The sequence below is a fragment of the Chamaea fasciata genome, unplaced genomic scaffold, assembly GCF_029207755.1.
Source record: "Chamaea fasciata isolate MVZ Bird 193981 ecotype frontalis unplaced genomic scaffold, bChaFas1.0.hap1 SCAF_11, whole genome shotgun sequence".
In the NCBI taxonomy this organism is placed as follows: domain Eukaryota; kingdom Metazoa; phylum Chordata; class Aves; order Passeriformes; family Sylviidae; genus Chamaea; species Chamaea fasciata.
In genome coordinates, this window is record NW_027094096.1 from 5083616 (window position 1) to 5101641 (window position 18026).

General features: G+C 59.2%; 2 protein-coding genes across 2 annotated transcripts; one reads left to right on the plus strand and one right to left on the minus strand.

Moving 5' to 3' along the window:
- The first annotated feature begins 1038 nt into the window (after positions 1-1038).
- On the plus strand, positions 1039-13931 carry TSPEAR (thrombospondin type laminin G domain and EAR repeats). The gene is made up of 12 exons (XM_066194067.1): positions 1039-2352; positions 4718-4938; positions 5010-5248; positions 5729-5819; positions 6155-6311; positions 6709-6840; positions 8201-8433; positions 9792-9978; positions 11420-11649; positions 11737-11924; positions 12480-12581; positions 12817-13931. Exons 1-12 carry the CDS (start codon positions 2259-2261, stop codon positions 12968-12970), a joined length of 2028 nt encoding a protein of 675 aa, XP_066050164.1. The 5' UTR covers positions 1039-2258; the 3' UTR covers positions 12971-13931.
- Positions 13932-14513: 582 nt separating this feature from the next.
- On the minus strand, positions 14514-17391 carry LRRC3 (leucine rich repeat containing 3). The gene is made up of 2 exons (XM_066193798.1): positions 17282-17391; positions 14514-15964 (listed from the first exon to the last, which is right to left on the minus strand). Exon 2 carries the CDS (start codon positions 15949-15951, stop codon positions 15085-15087), a length of 867 nt encoding a protein of 288 aa, XP_066049895.1. The 5' UTR covers positions 15952-15964; positions 17282-17391; the 3' UTR covers positions 14514-15084.
- Positions 17392-18026: the final 635 nt, after the last annotated feature.

Below are 18026 nucleotides of genomic sequence, written 5' to 3' on the forward strand. Positions count from 1 at the left end.
CCTGGGGACACAGTGCAGGTCCTGGACCCAATGTGACAGCAGGGAGCGATGTGTCCCTGTCCTTACTTCACATCACAGCTCGGGTCCCCAGGCAGGAAGGCACCAGGCACTGGCCAAGCTACACCACCATCTTCTGCCACGCCAGCATCCACAGCCCAGTGAAGGGGAAAACCCTTGAGGGCCTTCAACGTCCCTGTCCTCACCTGGAGATTGTTCATTAACGTGGCTGAACAGCAGCCTGAGCCCACCATGTCCTCTGTGCTCGTCGGTGGGGAGCTCCAGTGCCTCCACCTCTTGCCTGGAAGTCCACAGATCTCCCTGTGTCTTGAGGGGGCACCCACAGCTGTGTCCTTGGCTCTGAAGATGTCCCCACAGACTATTTTTTTTGGCCAAGAAAGCACTGAAAGGTAGCTGCATCGCCTTTGGAAAACCAATGGACTCAGAATCTCTGCCAGGACTTTCCCTCCCTCCCTGGACCCTTGCAGAGCCTCAGCAGGAGCCTTCCCCAAATCCATCCCCTGCTCAGGGCAGTGCTGCCAGCTCCCAAAGCCATGCTTAACTTGACACATGTGTGCAGCCCTGGGAAATGTGGTGGCTCTGACTGTTGTTTGTGATGCCTTCCCCAGTTCCAACCTGACGGGAGCCTCCCCTCCAATGCATCACCTCTCTTCCAGACACGCTTGGAACACCAGCCTCCATCTTCCCGTGGCTCGGGGCTCCAGTGAGGTGACTGCTCCCAGTCCCAGCCCTGGTGGGTGTCCTCAAGGCTGCGAGGAGTATCAGGAGGGACTGTGCCTGTCAGGGGAGATGGGGTGGTTTGTCCTCCTGCATCCCTTGTATTCACCTCCAGCAGCTGCCATTTGGGACCCCCAGGTTTGGTTATGGCTGTGCCACTGGACACCATCCCGAGGATGAGGAGACAGCAGTGCCTCACCTCGGCAGCCCTCTCTTGCAGAGAGGTTAAGCTCTGTTTAAGCACAATCCTGGTAGAACTCTAAACTGGGGGGTGCCCAGAGGGAGGCTGTCGGGAGAGGGGCAGGTCCGTGCAGCCCTGCTGGGGCTATTGGACAGGCACGCAGGCACTCTGCAGGCTCTGAGACTGAGGCACCAACGTTCTGCTGTCTTGGGGTTCGTGGGGTTCAGTACAGCTCCTCTTGCGATTTGGGACCAAGGTGAGTGCCTGGTGCTGCACTCCCCCAAGGGTTGCACTCCTTGGGCTGCACTCTCAGTGCCAGCACGGCCAATTTCGGGGCGAGGACAGACTGACAGCAGACACGGCCGTGGGTCTGGCTCTGGCTGTTCCTTGCTGACAAAACCCCCGGTTTGCGACACAGTTTTTGGCGTTTGGTCCTCACCATCCGCTTTCTATTCCAGCGCCCGCCTTGCGGGAAGGCTGTGGGGACGAGGGGGGTGGGAGCCTGTTTCAATTGTTTGGGGAATGGAAGAGACTCGTTCTGTGGCTGGAGGAGCCCAGCGGAGCTCACTGTGTGCAGGAAGCTTTCCCACTGCTGATGCTTCCCTTGGAACAGCAGCACCTGGAGGGTTTCTGAATCGGTGGCATTTTTGTGGCAGGGCTGGATCTGTTGGCTGGGGCATGGGATGTGCATCACCTGACAATACTGGGGCAGAAATATGCAGATTTTGGGATCTGGACACGGTGGAGTGGTCCACAGGGGTCAGGGGGTCTCTCATCCAATACAGGCTGAAAACCATTGCATTTAGGGGCAGGAAGGTTCCCACCCGGTTCTCTCCAGGCAGGGGTGAATCTCCCACCTACTCCCATGTGAACCCAGAGAAATGAATCACCAAAAACGAAAGGAAGCAAAGCAAGCAAAGAAAGAAAAAAAAAAAGAAGATTAAAAAATCCCTCCCTAAAGCCGCCTTCCAGAGGGTTGGGCAAAAGATAAAAGCTCTCGGAGGAGCCGGGACTCCTCCTCTCCCACCACCGACCTCTCATTTAAATGTCTGTGTGCAGGCTGCAGTCAGCACTGCCTCGGCGGCCGCCCCAGGAGACCCCCGGCAGCCCCCCGGCCGTGCCCCCGGGGGCGATGCCCACGCCAAGCATCGGCAGAGAGCCGGCCTTCAGCAGCCTGGGGTGAGGGCCCCGGGGAGCACGGAGCGGTGTGGGGGCTCCGGGGGTCCCGCTGCCGAGCATGCCAGAGCCCCCGGGGCGCTGAGCGCAGCAGCGCCGGCCGGGGCAGGCAGGAGCCGACAGCGGGGGGGTCCCGGTGGATGGACCCGCTCAGGCCAGGCCCCCGATGTCGGCCCCACTGCTGCTGTGGGTCATTCTGCTCCGCTGGGCCAGCGGCGGGGGCTTCACCCGGGGAGGCAGGACGTGGCAGCACTGCACAGGTAGGAGCGAGGGGCGGGTGGGCTGCACCGGGGGACAGGTGTTCGCCCTGCTGGCAAACGTGTTGGGACCGCTGTGCTCCCATGGCTGGGATGCTCCCCAAGCTGCCAGGGCAGACCCCAGGAGGTGTGCTGTGTTTTGGGGGGCATGCCCCATGTGAGGTAGCCCAGCCCCGGTGTGTCAGTGCTCAGTGTCCACTCGAGTGGATCGAGTGACAGCGATGCCTCAGGCTGCCGGCACCCACGGACAGCAGGATGTGGGGTCATTCCCGTGCCTGCAGCCCCCACAGTGCCAGCGGGCGAGCACCCAGCTCGGAGCTGTGGGGAGAGCTCTATCTGTCCCTGTTGCACAAGCGTTGTCCCAGGTTCTGCTGTAGGCAGCGGGGAGGGGAAGGACTGGAGGAAGGAGAAGAGAGCCATGAAGTCCCTCTGGAAAGTCCCTCCTGCCCTGGACTCTTCGGTGCTCTGACAGGCATAACCTCCACCCTTCCGGCAGCAAAAGTTCCCGTCCCACCGTCCCCGAGGAGCCAGCACCTCCCGTGTCATTTCCTGAGCCAAAGAGGATCCCCGTGCTCCGGCTCTGCCATCCCATCCCCATGCCTGGGCTGTGTGAGCAGCAAAGCCTGAGCCCAGTTTTTGGGGCTGCTTGGGCCCAGGCTGTGTGTGCTTAGGGCTGGACCCAGTTTGATGGCAATTGTATTTGCTTTTTGTTAGAGCCCAGAGGATGCGAGAAGAAAAACAAGGAGAGATTGGAGAGTTTCTGCCCACTGCCTCCTCCCCGAGGTGCTCCAATCTCTCTGGGAATGTCCCCACTGTCCCCAAGCAGCCTTGGCTGGAGGGATCCTGGGGGTGCTGAGGCCCCAGCATCATCCTGGGGACCCCAGCACGAGGCCCCCTGACACCACTTGTGCTGCCCAAGCTTTGCTGGATCACCCCAGCTGCTCTCCCAGCCTTTCAGTGATGGATGTGGGAGGCAGACTGGATTTAGGGATTTGCATTTGGTCTTAGGACATGACCCCTTCCTGGCCCACAACCTCCAGCCCCAGCTGAGCTCTCCCCCAGCTCATCCTCACCATCTCAGGGGCAGCTGGGGGCTCCTAAACCCCTCTGCAAATCCAAGCCTAAGTTCACCTTGTCGTTTTTGCTGGGAAAAACAGGAACTGGCTGTTGCCCGAGTGATGCATTTCTGAAATAAGCCGTTCCAGTTAAAACTCCCCCAGCAAAACTATGCTTCAGGAGCAGCTTAAACCAGCAGTGGGGTGGGCAGGGGGCACACAGGGCAGCCAGGGTGGGAAGGACATCACCAATCTCCCTGCTCTGCTCTGGATGGAGCCACAGGAGCAGATTCCTCCTTGCTCTGCCCACCTGGAACTGGGCTGGCCAGGCATGTCTGGAGGAAGTGCTTCCCTTCCCCAGCTGGTTTGGATTCAGACACACAGCCCAGCCTTGCTCGCAGCTCCCTCCTTCCCAGCTCTCCCGCTGTGCCCCAGCAGCCCGGATTTATTAGTACAAATTGGAGCTAAAAGCCAGGTCTCAGCGGGGTGGGACAGAATCAGGGATGTTTTAGTGTAGCCAAGTGCTGCTTCATCTCTTGGGCATCATCTCCCTTCTCTGCCAGAAAAGCATTCAAGAATAAAAACAGGAGGGTCCAAGGCCAGGAAGGTTGGAGAAGTCCCCACAGCTGCCACAGCCCTTCCTGTGCCGAGATGTTGGAGCTGGCAGTGTTCCGTGGGGTGGCACTTTTGGGTGCTGTTGTGCTGTGTGTTCTCACCGGGGCAATGCCCTGGGGCTGGGCACGGCGTTCTCCTCTCTGGGGAGAGGGTAATTATTTATAATGAGTGGTTTTGGTGCCTGCTGTGAGTGCGTGTGCATGCGTGCAATTAGGGCTGGGTTGGGATAGCCTGAACACCGGGACTGGAGGGGTAGGGCTGCCCCCACTGCCCTGTGGACAGAGATGGGGACGGGCGGCTGCCCTGAGAGCAAATCTGTGGTACCGGATCCCTGCTGCTCTCCTGGCTCTGGCTGCGGTTGCTGGTGCTGGTGGATCCCGAGGAAGCTGCTGGCAGCCTGGCTGGCAGGTCCCAGCTCCAGTGCCAGCATCCAGAGCCGCGTCAGTGAGATGGTTCTGCACGCTTGGGGTTCCTGCCTGGCCATAGAGATGCCCACCTTGTGTCTGAACGGCAAATCTCGCCTCTGGCCCTGGAGCAGGGGCTCGGGGCAGACCCCAGGCCAGGGCCAGCAGGCTGCTGCGGCCCGCCAGGCCATCCTGCTGCTGCGGAGCACCTCAGCCAGCGCTGGGGTACCCCCATCCCACGGCGGGACGGGGCGGGATGGCTCGGCCGCGGTGACGCGCTGTCTCTCGGCACAGACCTGCGGCCGCTGGACATCCTGTCGGAGGCGGTGCCGGCCGGGGCGCTGGCCCGCGGCATGCGGGTCTTCCAGGTGCAGGGGGTGCGCGGCTTCCAGCTCTCCTCCTCGCGGCCCCGCGCCCTGGGCTTCCCGGCCTCGCGGCTCTTCATCCACTGCGACCGCTTCCCCGAGGAGTTCTCCATCATCGTCACGCTGCGGGCGCTGCGCGGGCCCGCCAAGGTAAGCGCGGCCGGCCGGGCACGGCGCGGGCACGGCCCGGGCCCGCCGCTGAGAGCCGTGCCCTCCCGCAGAGGAACGAGTACATCTTCACGCTGATGGTGGAGGAGAGCCCCGGCGTGCTGCTGGGGCTGCGCTACGCCCCCGACAAGCTCCACTTCCTCTTCTGGAGCCAGGAGCGCGCCGGAGGCTGCCAGACCCGCGTCACCTTCCCCAACGTGTCCCTCTCCGACAACCAGTGGCACACGCTCATCCTGGCTGTCTCCGGCCAGTCCTTCTCCTTGACGGTGGACTGCAGCATCCCCAAGGATGTGTAGGTTGGGGGCGGCGCTGGGGGGCTCGGCAGGGTGGGCAGGGTGATGTTCCTCCGCCAGCCTCTCCTCCGGCCACCGGGAGATTGGAGCACAAACCCTGTGAGGAACGACTGAGGGAGCTGGGGTTGTTTAGCCTGGAGAAATGGAGACTCAGAGGCGACCTTATCACTCTCTACAACTCCCTGAAAGGTGGCTGTGCTCAGGTGGGGTCGGTCTCTTTCTCCAGGCAGCAACTGACAGAACGAGAGGACACAGCCTCAAGCTGCACCAAGGGAAATATAGGTTGGATATTAGGAAAAAGTTTTTTACGGAAAGAGTGATAAAATACAGGAATGATCTGCCCGGGGGGGGTGGTGGAGTCACCACCCCTGGATGTGTTTAAGGAAAGACTGGATGTGGCACTGGGTGTCATGGTTTAGTTGAGTTGAATCTGTGTGATTCTGTGAGATGCTGTGAAATTGTCCTCTGCCCATCCCCAGGGTGGTGGAGACACCATTCCCAGCCTCGCTGTCGGTGAGGAGGGCCAGCTTCTACCTGGGCAACAGGCGGAGAAGGAAAGGCGTGTTCACGGTAGGTTCCCCACGGTGTGGGCTGCCCAGGGGTACCCAGGTGTGCTCAGGGGGGCTCGTGGCTGCCTGTGGGATCACCCACAGCCCTCCCTCAGTCCCCTGCACTGGCAGGGCTTGGGCCATGGCACAGGGAGCAGAGGTGGCTGTGGGTCCTTCCCACGTGGAGGCACTGAAAGGCAGCCGCTCTGAGCCCCGTGCCAGTGCTCCCCTTCCATCAGCTGTTAGATTGCCCCAGACACCCAGCTGGCAGGAAATCCAAGGCACGGATTACCCTGCAGTTCCCGTTCTGTGATCTTGTGGGACTTGGTCACCATCCCTCTGCTCCCACTTTCCCAGGGCTTGCTGAGACAGCTTGTCCTGCTGCCAGGAGCTGATGCCACCCCCCGGATATGCCACACCGTGAACTTCAAAGTAGCAACGCTCTCTGTCCCCAGTGTCCTCCAGGATGTCCCTGCCAAGCCAGTGAGCAACGAGGTGCTCAAATACCCCTACGGTCAGTGTCCCCACAGAGGCACAGGCTCTGTTGGCCCCCTCCACCTCTGTGGGGAAGGGTCTTTGCATGGGGCTGGGAGTGAAGCAGGAGTAGAGGGGAAGAGGGTGTTCCCAGCACCCTGTTTCTCAATATATGTGTGTTGGGGTCCCTGTCCAAAATCTCCCTGAGAAGCCAGGGTGGCCTGACCTGGGTCCCTTGATAGAGCTGGGCTCATGTCAGTGGCCCCACACAGGGTTTCCCCAGTCTGTGGCTTCCCAGATTTGTGCTGGGATTCCATTTTCCCCACTGACTGATGCCCACCATCAGGATGAGACCAGGACATTTGCCCCTCCTGCCTCTCTGCTCCTCCCCTTTGTGTCCACTAAAAAGCTCCTGCCTCACTCCTCTCCATGCCCAGAGACTGACATGAAGGTGACCCTGGGGGCCCGGCCACGCTGCTCCAAGCAGGAGAAGGCGCAGTTCTGGTTCAACACCTCCCGGCGAGGGCTGTACCTCTGCAATGGCAGCACCTGGGTCTCCATGCTGGAAGGTATTGCTGGGGAGGTCCTGGCACTCTCGGGGAGGGAAGGAGACCCTTGCAGCAGAGCAGGAGCTGAGATTTGCCCTTGAGACCACTTTGGGATGGGAATCAGCAGCAGAGTGAGGGGTTGGGGTGTCCCCCGTCTCTCCTCTGCTTGGCCAGGCTTTGCTTTGCTCTCAGTGCCCATGGCACTTCCAGAGCACCTCTGGATTCAGGTGCCACTGTGGTCCCTCCACCTTCTCCACATTATCTGTCCCTCCTGGGAATTTTCTGGGCAGGATGAGCTCCTGACCTGTCTGAACAGGACAGCTCTCCCCCCAGTGAGCCATGCTCAGGGTGTTGGGGTGCTCCCCCAGTGCTGAAGCATTTGTGGGATGGATAAGTGGAAACAGAGAGACCCTTCAGCTGCTAGAAGTACTGGGGGCCATTGGGAGGGTGGCAGACACAGATGTCAATGTCATCCTGGCTCTGGTGGGACACTTTGTAAGGAAGTGTGGAAGTACCAAGGTGGAAAAGGCAACCAGAGCCTGGATTGAATGGATGTTCTTCAATAACAACATGGATTTCATCCACTGGCACTCACTCACTCACTCACTCACTCCAGGCTGTCTTCCCAGGATCCCTGGAGAGGACATGGAGGATGGGATATGCCCCTAACTGAACTGTCCTTCCCTTCCCTCCTCTCCCAGCATTTTTCTTCTGCTGATACCCTCAGGGTGGGTTTGGATGAGCCATTTGCTCCCCACAGGAGCTAGCAGCAACTGGACCCCCTATCCTTCCCTACCTCTGGAAGTCACTGGGATCACCACAGTGTCCTTGTTTCCCCAAAGAGAGAGAACTCATGCTGGGGTCTTACTGACCTGTGCCCCCTTGGTGCCACCAACTCTGCCCCTCTTCTGCCATTTGTCCCTTCCAGTGCCCGTCCATCTGCCATCAGGGCCACTCTGGAGGTTTCTGCTCCAATTTCTGCCGTTAGTTCTGCCTTAGGATTCTCTAACCTCTCCTCCTGTCATCTCCTCCTTGTTCTCTTGAGGATAAGTAGATCAAAGCAATCAAAATGCATGGGGTGGCCCATGGAACCCCATGGCATGGGGTTCTTTTCTGCTCCCAAAGGACACAGCTCTGCTTTCTGCTGGATGGAGGGCTCCCTGCTGGAGGTGGGGCTGGATGTGCTGCCCATCGAGGTGCAGTCAGCCTCTTACCACCCCTTGATTTGGCCCTTCACCCCCAGGGACACCAGGACCTTCATTTTCCCCACAAAGCTCTGCACAGCAGCAAGTGCCACTGAGCCAGCCCTCACGGGGCCCCTCTCCAGCTAAAAATCACCTGGTTTTAACCTCATCCCTCTTTTTTTTTTGCGGACTCCCAGTCCAACACAGGCTGGACTATGTGGAGGAATACCAGAACCTGGTGACCAACTCAGAGACAATGGGCATTGAGGTCTTCAGCATCCCAAAGGTGGGGCTGTTTGCAGCCATGGCCAACCGGATCACGCCCCCGGGGTCGGCCATCTACAGGTGGGCTGACGGGAAGTTTGTGCACTACCAGAACATCCCCACCTACCAAGCTCAGTCCTGGAAGTATTTCACTATTGGGAAGAAGGTGAGTCTGCCAGGAAGGTGCCCCCATGTTTCAGTATATTAAATTGTAGTTGCCCAACGTTGGTTTCTTTGAAGCCTGGAGTCTTGGGTGTGGTTTAGGGAGTGTAGGTGACGGCACCTCAGAGATCTGCCTGTGGTCCTAAAGAGGCCTCAAGGCCTGCAATTCCCTCTGGAGGCCCACTGAGTCCAACATGCTGCGTTTTTAAACTCTCTTGCTTTAAAATTATTCCAGGACTTTGGAGCCACCTCTTCTCCCCTGGGCAATCTGCCTTGGGGCTTGAGCAGAGGGCTTGCATGGTTCCTCTCCCTGGGAAGCTGCTTCTCACATTGGAGGAACCCCAGGGAAGCCATCTGCTGAGAGCCAGCTCTGTGCAGGGCTCCCAGGGAAGCTGGGATTGTTCCCCATTCTGGCTTTGTCCCCAGGGTGACTGCAGGGCTCCCCCATTGCCAGCCACGTTCACCAGGGTACAGAGGGATGGGCAGAATTCCTTCCTCCAGGCTTGGTGACACCGACATCCCTGCTGGCTGGACACAAACAGGCCATGTCCCCTGTGGGTGGCAGTGGGAACTGATGCTGGGCACCATCTCTGATAGGGGATTCACCTTCTCTAGGGGGACAGGGGGACGCAGCGCAGCCCTGTCCTTGGGGGGGCTACTCCTTGGCTGAACAAAGCCCCAGGCTGGTCCTGGCAGGGTGCTGCCCAGGCCAAGAGGCAGGAGACACCCCCACTGACTCTTTCCTCTTTGTGGGCTGTGCCTCTTTGTGGCCCAAACTGGGGCATAATCCCTGCTGCTCCATCTGAAGGACACTAGAGTGGCACAGAGCCATCATGACAGAGCTCGGATGTGCTCCCTGCCTTGCACTTGGCCACCTCTGCTGCACCAGTCTTGTCTCTTACACTTTCACAGGGGTTTCTTGGTTTGGCAGATGTTTTGTCTCAGAGAATTTTTATCATTGTTGTCATTGTTATCATTCTCATACCTGCCTTTTTTTGTTCTGAAGCAGCTTTCCTTACAGGAGGGTTTGTCAGCTGAACCTCCCTCCTTCCCCAGCACATTTCACGTCAATGCTCCCCGTTCCTGGGGCTGAAGGGTGTGAGTGGAGACAGCTCAGCTCTCCCGCCCCTTGTCTAAGAGGCTGCTGGCTGCAAGTTGAGCCCCTGCCATGCACAAAGACCCCCACAGGCCGCTAGGTTCCTGTCCCCACTTTGTGTTGCTTGGGGACTGCTCAGGGACCCCAGCCAGGGCCATCCTGTTCCACAGCATCCCTTGCCCTCCATCCCACCTCCCCCCCGCGTTTTCCTGTCCATGCACCTTTGAGAAGAGAAAACAAAGCTGTGCTGACTTTCCCTTTTCCAGATCTTCTTGGCAGTGGCGAATTTTGAGCAGAACGAGAGGGGCCAGGAGTTCTCTGTGATATACAAGTGGAGCCGCAGGAAAGCCAAGTTCATCCCGTACCAGCGGATCACCACGCACAGCGCCAGGGACTGGGAGGCCTTTGTCATTGAGGGAGAGGCTTTCCTTGCCGTGGTCAACCACAGAGAAGGTACCCGGCCCCCAGGGTTCCCTGCAGGCCCTGGGGTGGGATCTGGGACCCTGGCAGGTGCCCTGCTCAGAGCACACTCCCCGTGCATCCTCAGGTGGAACGGAGTGCAGGGCAAAGCCAGGGGAGTGTGCTCACAGCTGTGAGCCTGGGGAACCTCAGGGCACCTGAAGCCTTGCAGAGGAAAAAGAGAGAAAAGCTTCTGAGGAAGAGGCTGACACAGTCACCCTCTGGATTTCTGACTGCAGGAGACAAGGACAGGAGTGGGGATGGTGCCTGTGCTGAATCTCTCTGCTGCTTTTCATTTTTATTCCCAATGTTACATAACCTGGTAGTGCCACAGGTTGAGCCTTTTGCGAAGCCAAATCCTTGGCCTTGTGGGCACACAGGAAACTGAGTGAGAGCCAGCTGACATCCCTCCCTGGATACCCTGCAGACATGATCCAGCCTCATTCCCCTCCCCAGGCTGTGAGTCTGGGTTGGGACGTGCACCCCTTGCTGCAGAGGATGAATGGGTTCACAGCACAGCCCTGGCTCTCTGGGATGCTCCCAGTTGGGTTCAGATGCTGGACCAGGGGGCTCCTTCCCTGCCACCAGGGCTGGCTCAGGGGGCATCAGCACCTCTGGCACCAGGCTCAGAGCTGGCAGCAGGTGGCTTGGGCACCTGTGAGCTGGAGAGTCCCTGTGTCACCTGTTGGGCTCCATCGGGGCCAGTCTGGATGAGACCTACCCTTGTGGCAGTGTGGTCCCTTTGCCAGCCATGCACATCACGCAGGGGTTAAGACCATCATGGCCAAGCCAAACTGGGGATGTTTCCCTCAGAGAGGGCTGGAGGGTCAGTCCCTGAGGAGCTGCCACTTACCCATGTGGTCATTCCCATTCTTCCTGCAGCCTTTCTTTGCCAAAATCCCTGTTGCAACGAGGATTTAAAGCCCACTGGCATGAGGTCCAGATGCTTGAGCAGAGCCCAGGAGCTGGATGGAGCATGTGCTTTAGGGCAGGGGGGAAGCCCCTGATGTCAGGAGCTGAGGGACACAGCTGGGACTGGCCCCACTGCACAGGGACAGCCAGCAGAGCTTGTCCACCCTGGGATGCTGGCATGGTGCCTCTGGAGCGCTGCCTGTGTGGGGACAAAGCATCTGCCTGTCCCTCCTCTGCCAGGGCTGCCACAAAGCTGCCACTGTGCACTCAGGATGAGCTGTTGGTGTGTTCCATGGTATGGAGGCTCTAGGGATGAAGACATCAGGTAGGGATGGAGGGGGTCTTTAGGTAGGGGTGGAGGCTGTAGAATCTCTTTGGCTACTTCATGTGGAGCAACAGGTCACTTGCAAACAGCCTCGTGACCTGCTGGCAAATATTCATGTAGCTGAGCCTGTTTCTGGATCTTGTTTCCTTCACAAACCAGGAATCGCTTTCCCTCATGGTGCACATCTGTCTCCCCCAGGGAACAACCACAATATAGACAGCGTGATATACAGGTGGAACCCCAGGACAGGGCTGTTTGAAACTAACCAGACCATTCCTACCTCTGGAGCATACGACTGGGAATTTTTCACCATTGGCCCATATTCCTTCCTGGCTGTAGCTAACACGTTCAATGGCACGTCCACTAAGATCTACTCACACATCTACATCTGGCTCAGTGGCTCTTTCCAGCTCTTCCAGTCTATCCTGGTAAGGCTTGGCCACTGCTCCTCAGTCCCCCCTCTGTGTTTAGACAGGGCAGCCACATCCAGCTTCTCATGGCCTCCTTCCCCACAGACATTTGGTGCAGCCGACTGGGAGGTTTTCCATATTGGGGACAGAGTGTTTCTGGCTGTTGCCAACAGCCACAGCTATGACAGCGAGATGCCAGCACCCTCCAACTTCTATGCCATCAACTCCTCCATCTATGAGCTGAACATCACGGCCCAGATGTTTGTTAAATTCCAGGACCTTCTCACCTACAGGTACCCATGCAAGGATTCAGGCTGCTCCTTGGTCCGTGTCCTTCCCCTGAGCAACAGAGGTCTCACAGAGTCCCAGAATGGTTCGGGTGGGAAGGGACCTTAAAGCCTGTCTCATTCCACCTCCTCCCACAGGCAGGGACACTTTTCACTATCCCAGGTTGCTCCCAGCCCTGTCCAGCCTGGCCTTGGACACTTCCAGGGATGGGACAGCCACAGCTGCTCTGGGCAACCTCTCCCAGGGCCTCTTCTCTTTTAGTTTAAAACTACACTTGCTTGTCTCCTGGAGGATTCTTGCAGGCTTCACACTCCAGGGACTGAGACTGCTCGGGAGGGGGATGGGTGATGGCTCCTTGGCACCAAATCCCAGTGGGAGCTGGGAGAACACCCTAGATTTGGGAATGAAGGTGCATTTCTTTCAGGAACAGCATGGGAAGAGCTGTGTGTCCTCAGGGTGTCAGAGATGGGGGTGGGTTCTGCCCCATGGATGCACAGCCCCTCCTTCAGCTGGCCACACAGGGGTCATCTCACCTGCCCTTCTGCTTATTTCCTCCCCAGTGCCCTGGACTGGGAGTTCTTCTCGGTGGGAGACGACTCCTTTCTGGTGGTAGCAAACTCCTTTGATGGCTTCACCTTCTCTGTTAACAGCATCATCTACAGGTACTGCAAAGGGCAGGGCTGGGGGGCTGGGGGGCTGCCCCTGCATGGGCACAGCCTGGTGTATCTGCCAGGGAGGATGGATAGGACTGTTCCCTGTTTTCAGGCAGGAATGGGAAGCCCCAGTGAGGGACATCCCACTGCAGGGAGATGGGAGGTGCCAGCCCCGTGGCTCAGCTTCCCTGCCCTTCCCAGGTGCCAGCTCACGGCCCAGAAGCTAACTGCCTTCCCTGTGCAGGTGGCAAGGCTACGAGGGCTTTGTGGCAGCCCACCACCTCCCCACTGTGGGCTGCAGAGACTGGGAGGCGTTCCACACCGCTGAGGGCTCCTACCTGTTCTACTCCAGCGCCAAGGAGCCGCTTTCCAAGGTGCTCAAGCTGAAAACCACCTGAGGTGGCTCAGACACGCTCAGCTCCTCGCCAGGACCGGGGCAAGCTGGGCATCCAGCTCAAGATGGACCACAGAGCCCAGGAGTGGCTGCAGCATCAGCTGGGCATGGCTGGCTGCAGGGAGGGAGGAGGAGGAGGAGGAAAAGAAGGATGAGGGCAGAGCTCCTTGCAGTCTTGTCCAGGGGCTGTTTCTCCTGGGAAAGCTCTGCCACCATGCTCCAGAGCCATGTCTTACCCAAGATTCCTGGAGCCCAGCTGCATCCCCTGGCTTACCAGGACCACGATGCTTGGCAATTTCCAGTCCCCAGGAGGGACCCGGAGCTGCCAGTAGCTCTGGGCAAAGCTTGGACAAAGCCAGGGAAGGAAGAGACAGAGCAGAGCATGAGCTGCTGGGGTGGGTGCATGGCAGAGGGGAGCAAATATGTGAGAAGTTGCAGAAAAAAAAGCATGTCCAGGCTTGGCTGTGTCTGCCTGGGGCTGTGATGTTCCTGAGGACTGTCTGGTTTGACATCGCAGCCATTCTTCATGTCACGTTCCTGCCACTGCCACAGGTGCCTGCCCACCCTCCCACTCTGCCATGGCTGGTCTGGGTCTCTCTCAACAAGTGTTGCGTGTGTTGTACAAACCTGTTGGTGTGCTCGAGGGCCAGTGCTGGTCCTTGCTGGCCCACGCACCTTTGCATGGGGTTAGTGGCTCCCAAGAAAACCTGCTTTGCATTTGGACCAATCCAGTTCCCACGGGCATGGGAAAAAAACCCAAAACTGCTTCAGGTGAAGCTGTGGCCTCTTTTCTTTCCCTCACCTTTGCTGGGGGTCTTTTTTGCTTAACTAGAGCTCTAATAAACTGTGTGCACCCAGCCTTCCTCCCACATGGGTAATCCAGCTGCTCTGCCCGTGGCAGAGGCATCCCTTCACCCAACAAGTCACCCCTGAATGTCCACAGCCATGGGTGGCCTGGGGAAGATGAGGTGGCCCTGAGCACAGCGGTGTGCTGGGGTGAGGCTGCCCCTCTGTTCCCTGCCCCCAGGACCCACTGCCTCACCTGAGTGTCCCAGAGCACCTCTCAGCCCTCCCCAGAGCCAGGTTTCCTGCTGAGCTGGGCCACCCGCCCTGGCACTGGGGAGCACGTGCCAGCCCCATCAGGAAGGGCCGGGGGGTCACAGCCTGAGCCTTCCCAGGGTCCAGACCTGCAGGGTGAGCCTCTGCATGCCTCCCTCCTCTCCCGGTTCAGTGCAGCTGCAGCTGGCTCTGCCAGGAAGGACCATTTCTCCCTTGTGAGAAAAGGGAGAATTTGATTTGCTCCCATCACTGAGCTGTGAGCAGCAACTCTAATTCAGCCCCGAGGAAGGGCAAGATAAGGCAAGATAAGGCAAGATCAGACGTATTTGGGCAGCTGGTCCCTGCTCGAGGCAGATTCAGCTGAGGGTGGGAGGGGGTGGCACCTAATGGGAGTCGTGCTGGTACATTGAATTTAGGCTGGTCTGCTTTGGGAGAGATTGAATTAGGATAAGCCCCCCAAGCACCAGGAGCACCACCACCCTCCCCGGACACTCAGCTCCCTGGACACTCAGCTCCAAGCACAGCACAAACCCTGAGGGCTTTTCCTAAGTGCAGGGTTTTATTGAGGAAACAAATGTTTTGGAGTTCCCCCCGCATTGCTGGAGGCAGGCAGAGGCTGCCAAGGTGCTGGGGGCCTTGGGGAGGATGTCCTGCCCTTGGCAAGGCTGATGCCTCACAGGAGCCAGGATGGGGTGACCCCTCTGCACCCCAGGCACCTCCTGGCCCCACAACTCATCTCTTCCTGCCACGGACTTGTTCTCTCCCTACTACAAGCACGTGAGTGGGGGCTGCATTCCCTGCGAGCCCAGCTCTGGTAGGGAAAAAGAGTCTGCCTGGGGATGTTTGTCCCCAGTAACCTGGGAACCCACTCCATGGATGTCCCCTGGCATCCCTCTCCATGCCGTTTGCTCACGCTCAGTCCAGTGTGGCCGGGGAGGGGACATTGGTGGCACCAGTCTGAAGAAAGCCCCGGGGAGTCCCGCCAAGAAGCTTTGATGCCTTCAAAGGTGGTCACCAGCTCCCTGCGAAGAGTCTGGAAGCTGGCAGCCCATGCCTGCACTACAGGGCAGTGCTGGTGGTCTCTGCGTGGGCCGGGGCGCCGGGCAGTGCCCTGAGGTAGTGCCCGTGCCTGCAGGAGTCCTCCCGGTTGTGCCGGACGTAGCAGACGACGTAGACGACGACCATGGCGAACCAGGCGAACATGGTGACCAGCATGGCCACGTCCGTGGTCCTCTGCCTCACACCGCACAGGTTGACACCGGCATCCAGCACCTGGAGCAGCGGCTTGCCCACGTACTCCTCCCGCGGGGCCGTGTGGCAGGTGATGTCCTGGACGGAGTCCAGGTCCAGCCGTGCCTCCCACAGCACCTCCTGCAGGGCGCACTCGCAGTGCCAGGGGTTGTTGGCCAGCCGGAGCTTGGCGTTGAGCGCCAGCAGCGCCTCCTTGGGAATGCTGCGGATGCGGTTGCCGGAGAGGTCCAGGCTCCGCAGCCCGGCTGCCACCCCTCTGAACGCCGCCCCGTCGATCTTCTCGATGGCGTTCCTGGAGAGGTCGATTTCCTCCAGGTGGGAGAGGTGCCTGAAGGCGTTGCCGGGGATCCTGGTGATGCTGTTGGCATCCAGCTTGAGGAACACCACGTCCCTGGGGATGTCCTTGGGGATCTCCTCCAGGTGCCGGGAGCTGCAGAGGACGGCCTTCGCCCCCGCCCGCTCCGTGCACTGGCAGCTGGGGGGGCAGGAGCTGCCCCAGGGGATGCAGAGCAGGAGGCAGAAGAAAGCCTGGGCCACGCTGGGGGCTAGCGTGGTGCTGGCCAGGGTCATCTTGCAGCCAGCCAGCTCAGCATGGCCGCGGGCAGCTCCCCGGGGGTGGCAGCAGCTCCTGGGCAGCGGGACGGCCCCTCGGCGTTCCTGCAAGGCCTCTCCCATCCCTGAAGGGAAGCTGTGGGTGGAGGGGATATGACACGGCGTTATTTCCTGGAACACTGGGTATGGCTCCTGCATGGTGTGCCCTGGCAAAGGGGTGAGAGGCTGGCTGGTGAGATTGGAAAACAAGGGCGGAGTGACACTGGCTGTCTTTTCCAGCACAGCTTAATTTCTTCTAATTAGACATGGAAACCTCAGCTCCCCTACCCCTATCTCTGCAGAGACCACCCAGGTGGACAAAGGGAGCTACAAGATGGGCCTGGGAACCTCCGCCCCATCCGGCCATCAGTTTCCAGGGGGGATGCAGTAGTTTGCTGCTGGAGAGCAGCAGCACTAAATTCCAATCTCAGCAACCCTGAGTGTTTAAAAAAAAATGATGAGTCAGACTCTAAGGATCATCAGACTGACTTAATCACCACCGGGATTTTAAATAACAAGATGTGGAGCTCTTTTGCTTTCCTTTCCCTTCCCTTCTGGTCTGTGAGCTGGTACAAGTCAGGTTTCCAAAGGTTTCACCACAGAAGTGTTTGGAGGTGAGTTCGTTTTTTAAAGTAAACAAAGAGTACGGTTTGATAGCCTGACTCTGGGGGCGGGAGGTGAAGAGAGAAGCCACTGCCGAGCACAGCAAAAGGGGTGATGTAGGACCCCCAAAGGACACTCCAGTGCTGCCAGGGGCAAGGCAGGAGGTGAAGCAGGTGGGACACCTTCCCTCTGCCTTTGGTGCTGCTCATGCCCCTCCTGCTGCCTTGGCCAGCCTGGGAGAAGAGATCCTCATGGAAGGGACATCTGGGAAGCCAAGGGAACCTTTCTTATGGGAGTTAAATTCCCATGTGATGTCATTAGGAGCACCAAGTTGTTGTCCCTCTGGTACCACAATCCTTCTGCTAATGGCATTCCCCTGGTGACAGCAGCATCCCTCAGGTGTGACCATCCTCAGGGTACCACAGAGGGATGCTCACTCCTGAGGGATGCTCACACCTGAGGGATGCTCACACCCGAGGGGTGCTCACACCTGAAGGATTCTGTCTGCAGCTTTTCCCGCAGCCCTGCCCGGAGCTGTGCATTCTGCCCGGGGATATGAAGTCGAGCTTCCCGGGAATCCCTCTAGCCCTGCAAAACGTACCGGGCTCTGACAGCTCCGTCTCTCCGGAGGAATAAGGAAATGAGAAGCCGGTTCCCACCGTGGAAAGGCTCCCGAGAGTGGCGGCCTCCCCGGACCCCGGCGGGGCGCGGGGGTGATGCTCCGGCCCGCCCTCCTGCCCTGCGGGGAACCGGGACTCCTCCGCGCGGTATCACCGCCCCCCACCGCCCCCCGGAGCCCGGGGTCCCTTACCGGCTCGGCCGGGGCGGCTCTGCTTCGCTCCGGCTGTCGGTGCCGGTGCCGGTGCCGGTGCCGCTCAGCCCCACCTGTTGCCGCGGCCGCTCCCGCGGCGCCCCGGGCCGGGCGGTCCCGCGGCGGCGGCACCGGGCGGTGCGGGGGCGGTGCGGGAACCGGGGGCGGTGCGGGGCAGCGGGGGCGGGCGGAGCAGGGTGCTGGGACAGCAGCCCCACGGGAGCCACAGTGTGCAGAAATTAAGTGCTGCTAATTGAGATTTCCACGATTTTTTGGAGGCTGCGGTGCGGGCTGCGAGTCTAGAAGCTTCATCAGCTGCAGTAAGGCACGATCTTCCCTCCTCGGCCATGACCCGGCCTGGACCTCCCCGGGCTCATGTGGGCTCTCAGCAGAGGGTCTCCTGTCTCTCGGTGACACCAAACAGTCCAGGAGATGGTGCCGTGCCATCACTTCGGAGCACAGCTCTCATATCATCTCTAAACAGGTCATCTCCAGAAGCCTGGTCTGCTGCAAGGTGTTCCTGCCCATGGCAGTGGCTTGAAATGAAATCATCATTAAAGGCCCTTCCAACCCAAACCATTCTGTGACTCAGTCATCACTGGGGGTGAGTCTGCAGGCAAAGTGAGTTTGTACAACAGGATTGGGGCGAGAATTGGGCTTATCTTGGAAGTGTGCTCCGAGCATGGCCTCCACAAACAGCCTGCATGAGCTCCAGGAACAGCCCCTGGTCAAACAGCTGTAAGAC

What these genes read in the sequence shown, in the direction of transcription:
- TSPEAR (XM_066194067.1), top strand. Translation starts at nt 2,259, where the DNA reads ATGTCGGCCCCACTGCTGCTGTGGGTCATTCTGCTCCGCTGGGCCAGC. An exon ending in CGCTGCGCGGGCCCGCCAAG is followed by an intron (nt 4,939 to 5,009) that starts GTAAGCGCGGCC and finishes GCCCTCCCGCAG; the next exon opens with AGGAACGAGTACATCTTCAC. An exon ending in GAAGGAAAGGCGTGTTCACG is followed by an intron (nt 5,820 to 6,154) that starts GTAGGTTCCCCA and finishes CCACTTTCCCAG; the next exon opens with GGCTTGCTGAGACAGCTTGT.
- LRRC3 (XM_066193798.1), bottom strand. Translation starts at nt 15,951, where the DNA reads ATGGGAGAGGCCTTGCAGGAACGCCGAGGGGCCGTCCCGCTGCCCAGG.